At 50.4% G+C, this 19,687-nt stretch overlaps 1 protein-coding gene across 1 annotated transcript; it reads right to left on the reverse strand.

Annotated features, from left to right (window-relative positions):
* Positions 1-1,917: 1,917 nt before the first annotated feature.
* On the reverse strand, positions 1,918-12,809 carry LOC115250242 (chondroitin sulfate proteoglycan 4-like). The gene is made up of 22 exons (XM_029838055.1): positions 12,691-12,809; positions 11,430-11,593; positions 10,016-11,119; positions 9,539-9,943; positions 9,350-9,468; positions 9,125-9,233; positions 7,720-9,042; positions 7,514-7,606; positions 6,925-7,416; positions 6,713-6,853; positions 6,313-6,498; positions 6,055-6,237; positions 5,811-5,987; positions 5,520-5,718; positions 5,302-5,433; positions 5,023-5,198; positions 4,758-4,953; positions 4,490-4,661; positions 4,038-4,401; positions 3,795-3,947; positions 3,125-3,706; positions 1,918-3,015 (listed from the first exon to the last, which is right to left on the reverse strand). Exons 1-22 carry the CDS (start codon positions 12,749-12,751, stop codon positions 1,918-1,920), a joined length of 7,629 nt encoding a protein of 2,542 aa, XP_029693915.1. The 5' UTR covers positions 12,752-12,809.
* Positions 12,810-19,687: the final 6,878 nt, after the last annotated feature.

The following is a 19,687-nucleotide window of genomic DNA, read 5'->3' on the forward strand; positions in this document are numbered from 1 at the left end:
AAAACACATTAACACATTCTTGAAATCCAACACGTTTTGAAAAGAGCAAAATATGACAAAGCATTAAAAAAGTCAAAGGACAGCGTAACAATAAATATAATAAAAATGTAAAACTTCCTATTTAACAAAGACGCTTTTTAAATCATACTGATGGAAATCTGTGCATTATTTTGTTTTTTTGCTGTGGATTAAGTGGGTGTTTCTTCCCTGACACGCGACACCAGAGCTCACGTCTGGGGTCAGATTACCCAGAGAAACACTCTTCATTATTTACATCCTGCCTCCTTCTCCTCTGGTTTTATTTTCAAAGAATTATTCTGAATCAACTCTCACCTCAAACATCTAAACTACGTTTTTATCCTCCACCTGATGTGTACTTTTAAACGTGTGGGTACAGATGAAAGATTATGATTATTTTTCTTGACCTCTATATCCTTTTTGGGGTCATTGGGTGCTGCATATGGGCGAAGCCAGGGTACACCTGGTTACCAGCTAATTACAAGGCTTTACCTCTTCGTTAATATGGAAAATAGTTAATATTTGTAACAGTTAAAAAAGTGATTAAACTGATAGATACTGATAGATAAAAGTATCAAATTTATTTAAATAATAAGCTTTAGTTGAAAATATTTTGAAACCTGTCAAAATTATTATAAATATTTTCAAATAATTTCGAGTTACAGTATAATGATTTGCTTGTACAATAACGTTAATAACATGCTGCAGGAACATCAGGTGTCTCAGGTGTTTCAGCACGGACGCGTTTTGTTGACGGACTGTTGCCAGAGAGAACGAAAATGAGGCTAACAAATGAGTGTTAATGCAAGTGTAGTGCTCAAAAAAGTGTGTGTCGAACGATTGTTTGTATGGCATCCAAGTTTAAAGAGACGACATGCACGTTGCTTAAACGGGAGAACACGAAGTTTAGGACCGTTTGTGTTTTGTGCTGTCGCTAATGCTAACGCTAAGCCAAGTTGAAGTGCAACCTGTACCGCATTCAGTCCACTACCAAGTTACGGACGTTTTATAAGAGTTGAACCCCCTCAAAAAGACCCATCAAGTGGGACAGCAGTGTTCCACATGAAAACCGAGGACACCCGGACTGAGGAGCAACGAGGGCTTCGGGGAAAATTCAGCTGGTGGCGCGGGAAGAGAGACGATGAACGGTGATGGTGGTGAGAGACATGGACCTGCTCCTGGACCTGCGCCTGTCAAGGCTGGATCAAGGGGGAAACAGGAGCGTTTATTAAGGTACTCCCCACTTTCTTTGGCTCACTGCGTCATGTTCGGGTTTGAGTCTTTTTAATGCTGATTCAGGGGGTCATTGACACGCAAAGGTGTGTAAGTGAGCCCGCTAAATGCGTTTAAAGACGGTTCCAAGTTATTAAATAAGATTTCTTCACAGACGTCATTTTTGGTTAAAGGTTACATTTACAATACTTTTATGGTAAAGAAACAAATAGATAAGTTGAGTTGAAAACTCTTTATTTAAAAAAAGGCGAGTTCATTACAGTTAGGATTAATATTAATATGACGGAGGGGAGCGCTACATGTTGCTAACCCAACAACTCAGCTCATCTCTTTCTCCAACTTCATTTATCTGTTTCTTTCACCCAAAGAATTCAGCCAAGATTACCCAATCATGAGGTGAACACCTTATTGTTCTTAAAATGCGTACCTTCAAAACAATGACACAACATTGGCAATAAAAAGGTCACTAAATGCGCAGCTACTGGTTGCTAACGTGTTCCTCGTGACTTGCATCAGCTGAGTAATGTCTAAAAACTTTTCTAAAAACGGGAAGCAGGAGATGAGTAAAATCCCCGAAGCTACATAAGTGACTGCTAACCACGGAGATAATTCACATGCTACCGACAGAACACAGCAACAAAGGCACAGTTTTATTTGACTTTTTCTTTACACCCAGTACTGCTTAAGTTTCAGAGTCGGGGTCGGAGACCTGGACCTCACGGAGGTCTTGTACCCTGCAGGCCCATCTGCGTCCCTACAGGTCACACGACCCCTCTCAATATTATCAGCTCTGATATTTCCATCAATATCATTTGCTCCCACGTCCTCAAACGGCCCCCAGTAGGTCATTCCAGGGGCCAGACTCCTCCTCCTGGGATGTACAGGTCGTCTTGGTGACACGGGACAGCTTCTTGGGGCCAGCGGGGTGACCACCACAGAGGGCATGGCCGCACTGTGCTCAGCCTGTCCCATGATGGGGCTTTCTCCGCCGGGTAATGTGATGGCGCCGAGCTGCTGGAGGAGCTGCCGCCGCGCGCGTTTCTCTTTGCGGTGTCGGAATACGAGAATAAGAACGACGAGAATAACGATGAGCAGCAAACACGCCAGCAGTGGCAGGATGATGAGGAGTGGGTCGGAGGCGGGGCGAGGGCGGACCTCAACGTAAACCGGGTCAGGAGGCGTTGCGGGCTCGTGTTTGTCTGAGACGGGAGCGTTAGCTTGTGCAGCATCACCGTGACCCTCCCCAGCACCAGCCCCCGGCCGTCCCCCGTGACTCCCACTGTGGGTGTGGTTCCCCCAGCGACCGTGGGCCTTCGTCCTGTGCTGCGTCTTGTTGTGGTTCTTATTTGACAAAATATGAGGAGGTGAACCTGCCCCGGTCCCAGCACGCGGGCCGGGTCGCCCATGGCCACTCCCCTTCCCCCCTTTGGAAAGAGTCGCGTTGCGCGTTGGCGTCTGTGTTGTCGCGACTGGTGTTTTTTTCGAGGAGCTCGGCCCATGATGCATCTGGTGGTGAGGGAGGATGGTGAAGTGAAGCTCCCCTTTGGCCGGCTGCACGTTTCCAGCCTTCAGCAGGAAGACGAAAGAATCGTTGAGAGGCGTGGCGGGGGCGTGGCCTCGAGCTGTCGCCGGCGCTGACTCGTTACCCCGCAGGTCGCCGTCCCCGTCGCTCAGAGTCTCCTTGATGGCGACTCGGCCTTGCACCACATCTCTGAAGGTGAAGGACCTCAGGACCTCTGACGCCTGACTGGGGTCATAGGTCATCTACACAAAGGCAAACACAGGCATCAGAAGATGGCGCCACCGGATAATAAACAGGATTAATCTGAGCAGGATTACTCTTTTGATGTCCATTTCAGATAAACAGCTTTACCTTGACTAGTTTTCCGTGCTTTGGTGGCGACAGAACCTCAAACACCGGGTTTGCTCGACTAATTCTGGCCAGCTCGGAGGCGTCGATCATCGCCTTCCCCAGTTTGACTGTGATGCCACTGGGCACTCTCACTGGTTCCCTCAGGTGGATGAGAGGCCGCACAGTTACATTGACTGTCTGCTCTGTCACATTCCTATAATCCACACCTGCGGACGAGGCAGACGCCATCACCTGGAAGCTGTCCTCTGATTCGCTCAGATCGGTCATGTGGTAGACAACGCGGCCATACTGCAGGTCCTGATGGCCGAAGGTGGCGACCTCCTGGTCGTTAATGGCAATGCGTCCGTGGCAGGGGTGCGCAGTGACGGTGTAGGTGATGTTGGCTGGGACTTGACCGTTGGTTTGAGCTGCCAGCTGGTTGGTCGTCAGGACTACAGCAGTTCTGCCTTGCACCAATGACAGACCGGTGTTGTTCACCATGGAAACGGAGGGCTTTACGACCTCCAGATGGAACAGTCTGTAGAGCGGACGGTGGTGACCATCAGTTATGTTGAAGTAGAAAACCCCAGTAGATGGTTCACCCTGATAGAACGAAAAGCCATCGGTAGAAAATAAAGTGAGTAGAAATGAAAGCTAAAATGTTAAAAGATTAAATAAACCTGTGCTTCACCTGCTGTGTGAAGTGCAACCGGCCGTGGTTGATGTCATACTGGGTGAAGGAGGTCACTGGTTCTGGTCTCTCCCCAAGCGTCAGATAGCCATTGTTGGGTTTACTGATCACCAGGTAATGCAGCTCCTCTGGAGGGGTGTCGTGATCCTCAACCTGGAGGAGAGGAAGCAACAAAAACAGCTCACTGCTGTGGAGGAACCATTTTTTAAGGCTCTCCTGACTGAAACATTAGAATTCACCCACCTGCAGGTTTTCTGGTCCCAGTATGACTCTCTCTCCAACTACAACCTTCATACTTGGGGTTCGACTCCGAACGAGCGGTGGCTGGTCATTGACCGGCATCACCGTGATGTTGAACTTCTCCACCACCCCATTGGGAGGAGGAGCCACGTCAAATGAGGACAGGGAGGCGGAGGAAGCCGAGTACATGGAGGAACGGGGGGAGGAGTCTGAGGAGAAGGCAAACGAGGAGGGAGGAGAGGAGGAGAGTGACGAAGGAGCCGCCCAGGCAAGGAAGGTGAAGCTGTCGCTCATGGTCTCGGAGTCATCGTGGGCGTAGGTGATGCCAAACCTGCTGACATCAGCCTGCGAGAAGTCAGGCTGGTTCCTGATGAACACAATAATTGTTTCTAGTTGCAGAACTGGGTAAACTTTTTAGATGACATTTATAGACATGTCCGTCCTGAATTAGGCACCTGCTGAGGCTCTTTGCTCGGACCGACAGAGTCCCATACTGGGGCAGGGAAACCAGGCGGTACTGGATATGGTGGGACTTCCTGTGGGACTCTGGGATTTCCTGAAGGAGGTTAGAGGCATCCAGTTTCGACCCATCGATCACAACCCTGCCTCCTTCAGGAACTACAGCACCTAACAGACACAAGCACCTCTGCTGTCAGCAAAACCTACGTAAAATGTCTTTTCCATCAGCTAATTTTGCCGTGAGTCTTTGTTCTGCAACAGCACCTGCGTTGGCGAGCAGTCTGGTCCTCTGAGGAAGGCTGTTCTGATGTTCGTTAGCCTGGTAGGAAATCAGGATGGTGAAGGTGTGTGGAGGAAGGACTGTTGGAGGAGAGGACACCATGAAGGAAAAGGAGTCTGCAGCCGACCATCCCACTGACTCTGGCTTCTTCTGATCGTACAGGATGACGCCGTGATTCACCTGAGGGAGCGAGATTAGAACGTGAGGAGGGACAAAGACAGTAAGGTCCCGGTGGAGACGTGACCCCACCATGCTTTGGGTGAACATGGACACATTCTGCGTGGAGTTGTCAGGCAGTCGGCGGACTAGACGGCCCAGTTTTGGGGGAGAAGTCACCGTGAAGACCACAGACTGGTTTCTTCTGATGCCATTAAAGTCGTTGGTAACAGCCTGTAGGTGCCAATTGGAGATGGGTGTGATGGAGCCTTTAAAGGTAGAAGAAGAACAGAAATATAACAAGACGGTGGTGAATAATCATCACCGAGTGAAGTAACAGTCACGTGTCTGACAAACAGGGTGAGATCATACCAGGGTAGACCTCTAATGGACGGTTTGTCTGCAGGGTGAGCACCAGAGACTGTGCTGTGGTGCTGAAGATCTCTCGAGGGGCAAAGTTCACGCCATCGTTCACCTGGAAGTGAAACCCACCTGACAGAGCACCTGTAGGCACGTCAGGAAATGAGGATTCTTTTGTTCCCGGTTTCTCGTTGTGTAAAATAAAATGGCTAAGATCAACAGAAGCTGACCGCTGTGCACAAACAGCAGCTGTCTGGACTCAACGTGATGTTGGGTGAAGTTCAGGATGTGCCTGGAGGGGGCGCTCTTCAGAGCCAGGTGCCCATTGGTGGGAGGTGTGACTACAAATTCCAATCCCTCTGCTGGAGTGTCTGGGTCCTCTGCACTGAGCTCTTGGACAGTGATCTCTGTCACAGACCCCACCCACACCTGCAGAGTCAAAGGATCAAAGACAACTGACGCTTTGCTCTTGTTTCTGCCCCAAACATAAAAAAGGAATGTCCTGGTATTTCCCTGCTCACCTTCAGCCCCTTGTTGGCTGCAACGACGGGCATCTCGTCATTAACGGGGGTGATGTTGACGTGCACGACGCAGGGCTGGCTCTGCTTCCTGATTTCCGTCTGATTGGCCACGACGGTGAAGCTGTCGGCCTGAGTGTCGCTGCCGTCATGGATGTAGGAGATGTACTCGCGTTCCACCTTGGAGTCAAACCAAAGTGATGCGGAGAAGATGTGTGTCATTCAGTGACTGTGTGTGCGCTCAAACCTCCGTGTGTGTGAAAGCGGTGATGGGCATCCCAGGGATCCGGCTGTGCTCCAGGTGCCCGTGTCGTGGAGGAACAATGACCTGGTACAGGAAATTCATCCCTGAAAAGTGATGACTCTTGACCTTGATGATGTCGGAGGTCAGCGAGAGTGATGACCCTTCGTCGAGGGTCAGATCAGTGACCTTCAGAGCCAAACGGCAGACGAGTGAGCTGCCTGATCCTTTGTCACCCTTCTCTCCATTTCATCTGTGGATTACCTGCAGTGGGAGGAGCACCGGTACAACATCGATCTCCAGCCTGATGGGTCCGACCTTTGTGACCCCGTTGGTTGCCTCTAACAGCAAAGAGTCATTGGTGCTTCCTGCTGCCTTCTGATGGTAGAAGACCTTCCCCTGGTTGAGGTCCTCTTGGGTGAATGTTGTTGTTTCCTGCTCTGGGAGGTTCTACGGAGCGCACAAAACCCTTCAGATCACAATATAAAGCATCATACAGAATTATAGACCCTTTCACTCTCCTTCGCTCCTAAACTGATGTTGCGCCAAATAGTGATTTAGTCTTAACATTATAGGTTTTGTGTTAATGAAGTAAAACTCCTAAGTGACCAGTTTTAAGGAGATATCCAGTTATGCAGTTGGGAGGATGAAATGTTTGTTGTACTTGATAGAAGTTCTGCTGTTTTCCTGGTTTGCTGTGGTGCTGCCGTCTGCTGTTGGGGAGACTCTTGTGAAGGAAGCCCAGAGACGGAGGCCTTCGCACAACGAATGTGATCTCTGACGGGAGGCTGTCCTCATGGAAGACCTGCTCAAACAAAAGAAGCGTCCATCCCCGAACACACACAGAAAATGCCAACTTTAGGTTCACTGTTGTACCTCCAACTGCTCCCTGCTGATGGAGACATTCTGTCCCTCCCCCACCACCACCGGGCGATTGGTGATGACCGTTGGTGGTCTCTGATGGCTCTCCAGGTAGACCTTAACAGTCACACCAATGTCCAGATGGACCGCTCTCCTTCCTCTCACCAGTCTTCTGTCTGTGCTCTGCTCCCTCGCTCTCGCCGTCACGTTGAAGACATCTGACAGCTTATCGCCGCCGTCATGGCGATACGCCAGACGCCCCTCAGCTAAATCCCTCTGAGTGAAGACGATTACGGCCCCCGCTGCGGTCGCACCATCACCATGGTTGAAGCAGAGTGTGCCGTGTTTGGGTGGAATGAAGACCTCAAAGGTCACTTCCTGCGGGTCCCGGATGTCAAGGTTGGTGAAGACGCTGAGGTGAGCTGAGGTCACGTTTGAGACGCCGCCTCGTTGGACCATGAGACCCGTATTGTTCTCAGCCTGGAGGTAAGGATCCTGTGCCATCACCTGCACCAGACAGGTGAACGACAGAAACAACGTTCCTACTCTGCACACCTAATATTCCTATTTTTGCCTGCAAAAGCCTAAAAAGAGGAAAACTCACCTCCAGCAGTGCTGAGACATAGTGCTTCCCATCTGATACGAAAAGGACAAAACGCCCAAAACTGACTCCCCTGTGGACAAACAGCACCTTTTTCTGATGAGGAACAGAGGAACAAATACACCTATGAATGCATAAAATTCAAGACGCGTCCTGAAGACAATTGTGAAAAGTCTGGGTATTTATTCCAGTCGACAGGTTTATGGAACCTTTTCAAGATCCTGCTGCGTGAACTCGTACAGCTTGTGACTGGTGTTGCTGGCCAGCACCAGCTCTCCCATTGGAATCCCCCTCCTGGTGTACACCAACCAACTGTCCTCAAAATCAGAGTCGTCGTCGCGGTAACAGAGATCTTCCAGCGTCAGCAGCCTTTGACCGTCACGCGCCACGTGGAAAACCTTGTCGACCACTCTGGTGGGCCGCTGATCGTTGACGAGCAGCACGGAGATGTTGAAGGTGTGCTGGGCCGGACTCCCGTTCTCCTTCCTGCTGCCGTGTTTGTGTTTGTGAAGCAGAATTTGGAACGTGAAAGAGTCTTCCTTGTTCTCGCTGTCATCGTGGACGTACATTATCCTCTCCGCCACAATGTCCTGATTGGTGAATGTCGCGATGTTGTCGTTGATGGAAGTGGAGTTGGATAGGTGGATCCTTCTCATCCAGCCGTGCCTGGGTCTCACCGTGATGTTGTACTGGACCTCCCGCTCACTTCCTGTGTGGGCGAACAGAAGGTCCTTGTTGATGACCTTACTTCCTCCCTCCGGGACCGACAGGCCTTTGTTTATGACGGCGACAGCAGGTGGATCAGCTCTGATATTTATCCTGAAGTCGTGAGGCGTCGAGTTTGCATGTTCCGAAAACACCTGGAAGCTCACAATATCTCTGGTGTCGTCATGGAGGCCGCGCAGCAGCTCGTACCTCAACGCTCCATCTCTGATGTCCTTCTGGCTGAAGGTTGAATTCCTTTGCAGAGTTCTGCTGTGGAGGAACAGCCTCCCTTTCTTTGGTGCTGCCAGGATTCTGAAATGGAGGTCACCTTCGTTCAGTTTGACACCCTTAGAAACCACGTGCAGGTCTTCAGGAGAGACGGTCACAGCCTGAGTGCCGCTCATCTCCATCTTGCTACGTGTGACCTTAAAGTGAATCCACCGAACCGTAATGAGGAAAACGGCCTCGTCGGTCGACACTGAGTCCATGCTGATTTTAAATTTGAAGCCATCGGTGACGTTCTGCAGCTGAAGACCACGGTAAGTGTTGGCGTATCTGACTCGTTCCTTTTCGAGGAGCTTCTGGGAGAAGGAGGTGGTGGGTTTCCAGTCGCCTCCTGCGTGCAGCTGCTGGATCTCACCATACTGTGGCAGCTCTGTGAGGTCGTACTGGATTTCAACTGCCTGTTCAGCTACATTAACTTGCACTGCAAGGTGATTAGTTGTTATAATGGAGGCCCCGCCTTGGTTCACCTCCAGACCAGTGTTGTTGACCAGTTGGTGCTCCAGCGGCAAGGCCATGATCCTCAAAACTACTGTGTTGCTCATCTGTGGCAAAGTGAAGAAGAAAAGTCACCTGAGATAGAAGATGATAGCTCGGGCTGCTCATCAAGATTTACTTACAACTGACCTTTGACCCGTCGCTGACCCTGAAGGCCAGCCTAGATGAGGAGACTCCGGTGTGGACAAAGCTGATCTTACCCTCCTCCAGATCACTGAGGGAGAACGTGTGAATGGTTCTGGAGGACAGGTGCAGAAATGTTACCAAGGTCGGTGCTTCAGGACCCATTAGCTATTCATCTGCCAGTTTAGGATTAATTATCTGCTGCATGATTGACGACTGAACAGGACAAACCTGCTGGGGGAGTCCTGGTTCTCAAGGTGTCCCCCCTCAGAGCTGTTTCCCAGGGAGCTGAATATCAGCTCTGCAGGACCGCTGTCAGGATCTGCCACTCTCAGCACATCTGTGGTCAGCTGGATGGTTCGTGCTTTGTTATTGTTGATTCTCACACACACACACACACACACACACACACGCTCCTACCTTTCGTTTGGACTTGTCCACCACAGTAAAGAGGTTCCCCTCTGGCAGAGTGAGCACGGGGGCGTCATTCACGGGTGTGACGTTGATGTCAAGGCGGTGCAGATGGTTGCCGTTCAGAAACACGGACAGCTGCCTCTTGTTGGCGGAGAAGACCGAAAACATGAAGGAATCCTGCAGGAGCTCGGCGCCACTGTGAACGTACAGGACGCGGCCCTGCCACAGGTCCAGCATGCTGAAGGTCCGTTCCAGCTCGTCTGCTCCCAGGACCACAGTCCGCTCCTCAGTCAACGCAGCGCCCGTGTCCGGACGCAGGTCCAGGCGGAGCTCCCCGTGGACAGGCAGCTCCTCAACACGGAACATCAACTGAGCTGGGCGAAGGTCCAGTTTCTGAAAGTCCAGATTCACCTGGAAGGAAGGATAAAAGAAATGAGTGGATTTAACATCAAAAGGAGACTCGGCAGGAGAGATCAGTCGTACCTTTATGTGCCTGGGCTCCAGCGGTGCACGGCCTCCCTCCGACACCTCTAAAGTCCTCAGTGATAAAAAGTTTATGTTCCTCTTGCTGTGATGTGGCAGAGTGCTGGAAACCGCCACCTCTGGAGGTTCTGTTGGATCAGTCACAGACTGAGGATCTGGATCTTGGCTCTTCTGACAGCCCACGCTGACGTCCTTGGTGACGGCAGCTTGAGGCAGGCCCGTCCTCCGACCGTTTACCCGGATTCCCCGAAGGCAGCCCTCGAAGGATCCTCCAGCTGCAGGGAGGTGCCCCTCAGACATCAGCCCAGCTCGGCCCGCCTCTCCACGTGCTTCTTCATCCAGCCCCCCCAGGAAGAGGGACCCTCTGGGATGGAACCGGAGCGCTGCGTCCAGGTGGGCCTTGATCAGCTCCTCCCCCACCTTCAGCTGGATGCTGCTGGGCAGCAGGTGGAGCTGGATGTTATACCAGGTGTTGTTGGCGTGCACGTATGTCAGAGAACGCAGCTCCGTCTTATTCCCCTCTCCGTGTGCAACGGTTGCCACCACGTGGCCGTCTCTGATCGCTATGGTGACAAACCTGGCGTGTTTGTCAGAGGTAAACAGGATCACGCCATCATCTGCTGTGGCAGAAGGGTGCATTTCACATTCAAACGCCCCCTCCTGCGGCACCTCCCACGATGGGAGAGCCACAAAGGCCTTGGAGCTGAAAAACCCGACAGCGTCCTCTTCTGTGGCAGAAAACTGTAAACTGCAGCCCAGGGACACCTCATGGACTCTCCTGTCCCCAGGAGAAGGCCCCAGACCGGACATCAGGTTGTGCTGATTGAAAACGACTCTTTCAACACAACCTCGAAATCCAGAGGAGACGTTCTGGAGAGAGTCTGGCTCCTTCAGACCTGCTGCTCCACCTACAAACAGACTCTGGATGCTGAGCTCCACATCTGGACCAGGCATTCGGAGGCTGGAGAAAGAGCTTCTGTCCACGGTCATGGTGAGGTTGTGGAGCCGGTGGGACAGCTCTACAGAGTGCCAGGCCAGGTCACCGAGATGGACGCTCATGTCTGAGCATAACCAATGTTGACCTGAGCCCAGGTCCAGACGCACCTGGGGATTGGAGCCGGGACAAGTTGAATTAATACAAGAACATAGAAGAGATTCAAAAATGGAGCTGTGTCACTGGGTGAGCTCCACAGTTTCCATTAAACTTCCGTGGGAGTCATGAAGGAACTTGTTCTGAAATGAAGCTAATGCCAGGGGCTTTTTTCTGCTGATGTGGCTCTCCTCTGAAAGATGGATGCCGGCATAAAGGACAGGAAAGAATTCCCCTCCAGAAAAGGCTCAAAAAAAGGGACAGTTTACATTTAAGAAGGCTCCTTTCCTCAACCTGAGAAAGTCATTGGATTGGGAGTTTTACCTGCATGTGGCCGGAGGTGAGCTCCAGCAGCAGGAAGTCTCTGCTCCCCACAGCCAAAAACAGCAGCCCCGCCTGGCTGGAGGTTCGAAAGTGCAGGTGGAGCGACGTCTGCACAGATGCCTCCGCGGTCCGCAGGTGGATGTAGCTGTCTCCATAGAAGGAAGCTCCACCAACAAACACAGAGGAACACCGGCATTGGTGAACGGAAACGGGACCGGACGGCAGGAAAAAGGCCTCTCTGATCCGTATCGACTGGCTCATCAATGTGGCGTCCGCTCTGCTCAATGTGACCTAACGTGTTCCGGAACAGGCCGACCCGAACGACACGTTTCTGTTGACCCAAATGTGTCTGACTGAGCAGAGACCAGCCCAGGCTCCTTTAAGACTCACAGACAAAGTTCTGGTTCTGATCCTCTCATTGAGGCCATTTCAGGTCTCATGTTGTGTCATCCTGCGTTTGGGCGTCACATTCGTGTTTGGAAACTGGATACAACCTGCATTTATTCGTGCAGCGTTAAAACTACAAAGCAACAGCTTCCAATTAGCTTATCTAATTATGTGTTGTGGTTTATTGCAGAGGTCCCATTTACCACAGCAAACATCTGGGAATCTGATCTCAGAGAGGAGGTTGATTTGGATCCATTTACCCAATAAAGCTGCAGTATCGACACACAAAATGGGTGTTAATGAGCGGAAATAGAGGTCAGAAAGAGTGTCCACAAAAAGTGCAGCAGCAACAGGGAGAATAGACGGAACAAAGGGATTAAATGAGTATTTAAGTACCGGGACTCCCAGTGTGACTCCCGCAGCACCAGTTCATATTTCCTGGTGTGTTTATTACCTGCCTGATCCGTGCGGGAGGTCGGGCATTAAAACAACCCAGTTAGAGGCCCCGGGGCAGCAGAGTGTCCCAGCAGTCTTAGCAAAGCCTCTAAAGCCATTGTCTTGTCTAATCTGTCAGTATGACACCAGTGAACATGGGATTATTCATAATCTGCACTCAGAGAGGACGAGCTGCAGGTCTGTGCTGTCACAAGCAGGTTCTTGGATTTGAAAAATCATTTTAGGAGATTTATAACAAACAAAAGGAAGTTCAGGTAAATCTACCAGTGATTTTTGCGCAGCAATATTCTCAATTGATGTTAAATCTAACTGGTCTATTTTAGCTAAAGCAGATTGATTTAGTGACGAGCTAATCGGCGATGCGTGAATAAATTCTAAGGGTCGGTCTCTCAGTTCTCTTCCCTCATTACAAACTTACCTGCATGAACTTGTGTTGCAGAAATCAGGAGCAGAAACAGCTCGGCCAGTAAACTCCCCATAGTCGCGTAGAAGTTCAGAATTGATCTTCTGCGTTCAGTTCAGAGCCACCTCCAGCAGCTGGAGCGAGACGTCCATTGTTTCTTTCTGCACATGTGTGTGGGCCTGGGAGCTCTCAACACTCATGAACCTCAACACTCATGAACCTGAGAATGAACTCACAGAAAGGTGGAGCTCCACCCCGACCTCTGCTGCTGTACTCAGCATGGACACTAGAGGGCGCGCAAACGTCACACCTATTCCTAGAAGCATTCCCAGACCTATTCCTAGAAGCATTCCCAGACCAATTCCCAGAGCTCGCAGCAGGTTTATGCGATAGTAAACATTTTGTATTACTGCGTAAGAATTTGCCCATACTTGGGAGAATATAAATAAGAATATAAATGAAGGCCAGTCCTTAAGAATGTGTTTGACTGTGGTTATATCAGGTGTTATTGCAGAGTCTTTTCTTCCAGCTCATTCACCTGCTCAGTGGTGACAGGTGAGAAGATGAGAGCGAGGCAAAGTTGACAGCATGTTGGGAACAGCTGCATGTGTCAGAAAATGCTGCTAAAATACTCAACCTCCCTCCATTATTAGCGCGTCCATCACACCCAGGTGTGATGAGGATGAGCCAGAGGTCAGAGGAGGGAAATGCTCTCTTCCTGGCTGAGGTGAAGTGGCCGTTTGGCCGTGATTGTTCCAACACACGCTGGGCTGTATCCTGCATCCCCTCCCAGGCTCTGACCTTCCAGCGCCACACACTGAACCTCTGCAGCTTCTCCATTGACTGTGTTGAAAGCTCACATAAGAGCTTTCATTCAGCTGTGCTCTCTTCATTCGAGGTTCCCAGGATGTGGTATAATAGAGCCTGAAGCCTGGTTTCTTAAAGAGGGGAGAGGGGGGGGGGGGGGGTCACGCCCAAAATGGGTCACAGTCTAGCTGGTGATGGTCCTGTCGGCAAGAGCAGGGGAGTGTTTTAATGAGCTGGGATCCCACGCTGACAGGATTACCTTCTTGTCTTTTGGGCTATTGAAGTCTTTTCAGCATTTTTCTTTAAAGGTTTTAAAATCTCAATCTGCTCATCAAGGAATTATTATACTCTGGCAGCATTAAAACCGTGTTGTGTGGAAAGTTTGGGTGTTTGCAAATGCCTTATGTTGTCTTCTAATAAAGCACATTAGTCACATGTGGATGAAGTGATTTAACAGCCCTGTAAAGTTCCACAGATACAGTATCATTATTTTTAGCTACCTTATAAAGGACACAGTCTTTCAGAGGAAAACTCCTTACTCTTGTTTTAAAAGCCCTCTTTCATATGTTTAAAATTAACTTTTGCCACAGGAGTTTCATTCATCAAGCTGGAATAAAACTCAAAATTAGTTGGAAACCGTGGAAAATGTCCCGCTGTAGGAGCTGGAGTCTGCTGGAAGTGTAACCGATGTGGCGTCAAAGCCTTTCAACAGAAGCAGGAAATGTAGAGTTGGATGTTGGGACGTTCATCACAACGGAGCGGAACACTCAGGTTTGGGCCAGAAGTGGGCCTGAGAGCCACAGGAACAAATACCATCATCCACAGCCTCTTCCACACCTAAAGTGGCCTCTGAAAAGCCATCTGAATACAACAATGTGCCAATAGCAACTTCCAATGTGGAGAACAGGAACCACCTGGCTGAGAACAAGGCTTCCAGGAAGGGACGGAGGACTGGGACTTATTTAGCTCCAGCAGCAGCTAAAACAACAGAATCAGCCTCACAGGCGGAAGGACTGGACTCCACCAGTCACCAACGCTGCATGTGTGTCCAAATGAACATGTGAGGAAAAGAAAACAGGCAGACCGGCTTCCTTCATGGAAAAGGAAGCGTCCTTCCTCCTCTTTATCCTCATGTTGGCACATCGGAGCCGTGTGAGGCTTTAAAGTGTTGATGTCTGAGCTGCTAAATCCACAACAGAGGAGCAGAGAAGAGCCCACCTGTGCTGCACCGATGAATGAGTGTTTATACCGGCCTTGATGGGAGGACGCTGAAAGTGCTGCGTGGGCTCTGGTGGAAGCCTGAGCCCGTTCCTGCGTCTATAAATTCTGTCATTGACTGACATCTATTTTCTATTTATGATGCTGTTGCGTAAGAACTCAGAGAGAGAAGCTCAGGGAAAAGATGGTTGTTTTACAGTTTAGCTCAAATATCACAGCAATTCTACCAGGACAGGACATGTGAGACCAGCGGGGGAGAGGGTGTGTGTGTGTGTGTGTGTGTGTGTGTGTGCGCGCGCCCGTGTGTGTGATGTCCAGGGGCACCTCTTCAGATGTTTTGGGGGACTTCTCTGATATTTGAGATTGTAAAACATGCAAAGTAACACTGGGACCAGCTACTAGTGTTTCTTTAGAGTGTGTGTGTGGGTGTGTGTGTGTGTGTGTGTCAGTTTAAGTCATAGCTGCTTTAGTTGACAGCTGGAATTAGCTGATAAATGCTACAAGAATCATAAACTTGGGCATGAAAATAAACATAAAACCGGCTGTTATGTTTGCAGTGCAGTCGCACAGGAACTTTGGGTTGAATAGCTAGCTGCATGCTAGCTGCATGCTAACAGTGTGCACGTAGAGCATGAGTTACCAGGGCGAGACATTAGCCATATTTATTTGTGCTGCTAGGAGGTGACGTCCTGGAACAGATGACTTTACGTGACGTGTTTCTCACGTCTGCTGTGGCTAAAGTTTCCTCTCCTCCTCCGCTGTTGTGAGAAAATAAAAAAACTGCCAGATCAGCGTTTCTAGAGGGGAGCGAGGGGAAAGGGAAGTGTAGAGGAGGAAGGATGGGAACAGCTGGGAGGAAACGACCTGTGGCCATCAGACCTGAGGATTCTGTCAGGAATCCTCAATCTGAAAGTGGAATCAAGAGAAGGAAGCAGTGACGATCCACATGTTGGTCCGGAGCTGATGTCTTCAGAGATCAGACAGTTTGGACAGTCCAGGACTGTGTCAGCCTGTCTAGATGAGGTGTTGAAACACTCCAGAACTGTCCAGAACCTTCCAGAACTGTCCAGAACCTTCCAGAACTTTCTCTCTCCACGTTTGAGGAGTTCTGCACTGGTCCTGCAAACCATCAGTCATATAATATAAAATAAAAATAAAACTATTCAGGCCTCGGTGGTGTAGAAGACAGACCCCCCCCCCCCCCCCCAGCCCCAGCCCCTCCTCTTATTTCGTCTTTAAAACCTGAATTTCACAGATTCCTCTGGTCACCAGTTAAACCAGTCTAACAGCACCTCCCTGTCTGGTCTGGTTAAAGACGACAGGGACGCCCGTCTGAAAGAGACAATTTTAACGCTGAACTAATTAGGAGCTCACGATAGATGGTGGACAAAACAGGGGTCAGCAGGTCAGACTGTAGGCTGATCGTTGATCACGGTGGACCTGGACCCCCTGCTGTCCTCCTCACTGTCCCCCCTCCTGTTGTCCTCCTCACTGTCCCCCCTGCTGTCCTCCTCACTGTCCCCCCTCCTGTCCTCCTCACTGTCCCCTCTCAACGTCTGCAGGCTGAACCAGAGATTCTCCACGATGTGGGAAGACGCTGAAACAGGCGGGAATGTGTCCCGAGACTCGTTAGTGACGCACTATTTGTTGTGGTGCCCCACTGTGGCGCGCTCATTGTTGGGGAGGGGGACACTTGTCCCTCGTTGGTGGGAGGGAGGATTTGGGCTGTGAGAATGAAAAGTCAAGGGTGGGTTTCCTTCGTTTCCTTGTTTTTCCTGAAAGGAGCGCCGCTCATGGTGTTCCTAATGTCTTTCCTGTACTGGGGTAGGACCTGTTCCCACAGAAACACACCAGGAACACACACACACACACACACACACACACACCCACACACACACCACCACACACACACACACACACGCACACCCACCCCCCACACACACACACACACACACACGCGCACACACACACACACACACACACACCCCCACACACACACCCACTCACACACACACCACACACACACACCACTCACACACACACACACCCACCACACACACACACCCACACACACACACACACACACACAGAAGCTTGCTTTGACTTGAGATCCATCTCGTAGCCTTTCCGGCTGCTTGTTTCTGTTTGTTGACCCTCGGGTGGACGTTTCTGGACCGGAGGACGGCGAGAGGCCGAACCCAGGGAGGAGCTGGAGCAAAACAAAGATCAGTTCCTTATCCTCCAATCGGTGAGCTTTGATCCGAGCCTGAGTCAGATCTGGACTCGCGTCAGGAGATAAAATGTAATCAGTGACATTTGAAAAGGCTCCAGAACAGCAGAGGTGAGTTGGGGAGGTTAATGCCTCAGCGGCGGTTATGTAAGCTGCTGGCAGAGCCGGCCCGTTAGATAAGCTGAGAAAATACTGGACCTGTCAGAACACCCAAGTTTGGAGAACGCCTTCGGTGAGCAGGGGGACAAACGGCCGCCTTCCTGTTTGTGCCACATTCAAGCCCCGCCCCTCCACTTCCTTCCCTGACGCTTGACTGCGCACCTGCGCCGTGAAAACACGCCGAGGTCGTCAACAACACATGGCGAGGAACAATGCGGGAAAACAAGCGCCGCACAAAGCGAAAGGCCCAGATGTTCCCGCTGGGTGGATCCAGATGTGTGAGGCGCTGAGTCCTGTTTGTATAAAAGAATGCAGCGATAATTACGCGCGCGGAGGCCAGACAATGATGTTTGTTGGGGAGATTTTCATCGTCATTGTGGAGCGTCGCCTCTGGATCCACCACACACCGGGAAAAACAATGGGAGACGTCTGGAAAAGGCCTTTCAGGGGGCTGAGATAATTCCTCCCTGTTGAATCCATTATGGGACACAATGAGCAGACAAATAACACCAGCAAGACGGGTTATCTTATTTTGGCGAGTGATGAGGTCAGCGCGGCGTTCACCCTGAGGGAGGCTGCTTCTGACATCAGCAGCGCTGCCGTTCTGGAAAGCGAGTGATCAGAACAAGCAAACTCCCCCACGTCTGGATGGTTCTGGTACCGTTACCATGACCTTTAGGAGTGTTCAGGCTAACGCTGCGTACGGATGTGGAGGTGACGGCGCCTGATTCTGTGGTTGCAGACGTTAAAAGGCTGAAGGCAACAACATGTTTGTCCCCCCTGATTCCACTTCCTGCCATTGCTCAACAGCTACACAGAAGGAAGCCAGTTTCCATTAAAAACACCAGCTGAATTTCTCTGGAAGGCTCCAGTTTGGGTTTGATGTGTGGCTAAACACACACACACACACACACTCACACTACAACCAGTGCCACATCTGCACACAATGTAGGAGTGGTTTACAGTAAAACCACCGAAGCTGCAGCAGAATTACAGAAGGAGATCAGAGCAGACTCTCGCTGCTCCCAGACATCGACCAGTTTCTCTGCTTTAGTGGGAGGATTGGGAAGCAGCGTAGCAGGGTGTTCACACACACACACACACACACACACACAGAGGCGACAGAGGCCTCCACCGGGTCAGAGAGATTAAGACATTTGCATAAATATGTGTTTCACTTGCTGCTTTTAAATATTTACTTCTGATGTCATCTTTAATTAGAGGGTGAACGAGGTCACGGGGGGGTGAACTGGGACCCGGAGAGGAGAGACGAGCACTGAAGCATGAACAGGTCCGAATTTTAAATCACTGCTGAACAATAAAGGCACAAACTCGCTTACCAGACATTTCCTGTCTGGTTGAAAAGGTTCTGCCCGTCCCGGGCCCACCAGCACCGGACGGCAGTTTCAGGCCAGAAGAGCAGAATCCCGGTGCTCCTCGTATCAGAACCGCAGACGTTCCGCCTGATTGTGTGTTTCAAATCCCAGAAACAGGAGGCGGCGGCGGCGGGAACCCAACAGAACCAGGTATTTTTAACTGAACGCTGGGACGTTTCCCTGCTGACTGCGGCCACCAGAGACGTATTTTTAACAAGATACGGGGGATTTTTTATTTTTTTTCTGCTGTTTTTGTGGTGAGCTGTGGTATTCCAACCCAAAACATTCTCTGGGAAGCTCGTGCACACAGCTCCTTTACTTGGCTTTGACGTCAGGCAGCTTTTTACTGGGGTTGAACTGGTCTTTGTTCGTGTGGGGCTTGTTTGCTGAAGGAGCAGCTCCTCTTGGCGCGTCCGCACGTTCAAACACCTCCACAAACACATCAAACAGACGACTCTTGTCTTTGAAGTAAGACCAGAGTTCAGGCAACAGCACATCTGAACTACAGCTTCCTAATGTCCACGTCACACGGTCTTATATAAGACGTCTTTTGGGAAAATATTTCGTCTCCTGGACGTCACGTCACTGGTTGAACTCCTCACCCTGATTCATCCAGGTGGAATAACTCCGACTCCTCCAGCTCCTTCAGTCTCCCGAGTCCTCAAGCTTTCCTTGACATCAGTAGTTTGCAGAAAGGCATCATGCTAACGTTGGAGTTTCCAGAGCGGCTCCGTGCACAGCTGCGAAGCGTCTCCAATCTGCAGCCAGCAGAAACGACCTGTTAACAGACTGTTGCGTAACTGAATATGAATGCTTTTCTTCTAAAGTTACCCCGAAAAGGCTGCGTGCGTGCGTGCGTGTGTCTGAGCGCGTTACTTAACAGTTGGCTGCCACTTCACTTCAGTATTCCCAAGGTTCACTTTGGAAATTTCTGTGCACGGATTCCTGTGTTTTATTACTGGAGGAAAGACTGTATTTGTTGGCAGAATATTCAGTCTGAGGAGGACTGGGTGAAAGGTTTTGTCTGTTTCTTTTCGCTGGTTTATTTAATGGAACTGGAGATGTAATCTGGAGATTTAGATCTTTTCTCCTTAAAGCAAATGTAGGTCAGTGTGGGGAACCTAACTCCAGTCTGTGTGTCCATGTAGGTCGATGCACGAGAATGCGTGCGCTTCAGGTGCCTCCCACTGTCACAGGAAATCTGGACGCTTGACATGGATGT

Source organism: Takifugu rubripes, chromosome 6 (genome assembly GCF_901000725.2).
Source record: "Takifugu rubripes chromosome 6, fTakRub1.2, whole genome shotgun sequence".
Taxonomy (NCBI): Eukaryota; Metazoa; Chordata; class Actinopteri; order Tetraodontiformes; family Tetraodontidae; genus Takifugu; species Takifugu rubripes.

Bases quoted from the DNA above. Each gene is read 5' to 3' on its own strand.
- LOC115250242 (XM_029838055.1), bottom strand. From the start codon at position 12,751: ATGGGGAGTTTACTGGCCGAGCTGTTTCTGCTCCTGATTTCTGCAACA. The intron at 5,719-5,810 runs GTGAGCAGGGAA...TTGACTCTGCAG, and splicing joins CAGCCAACAAGGGGCTGAAG to GTGTGGGTGGGGTCTGTGAC. The intron at 4,662-4,757 runs GTGCTGTTGCAG...TGTGTCTGTTAG, and splicing joins CAGACTGCTCGCCAACGCAG to GTGCTGTAGTTCCTGAAGGA.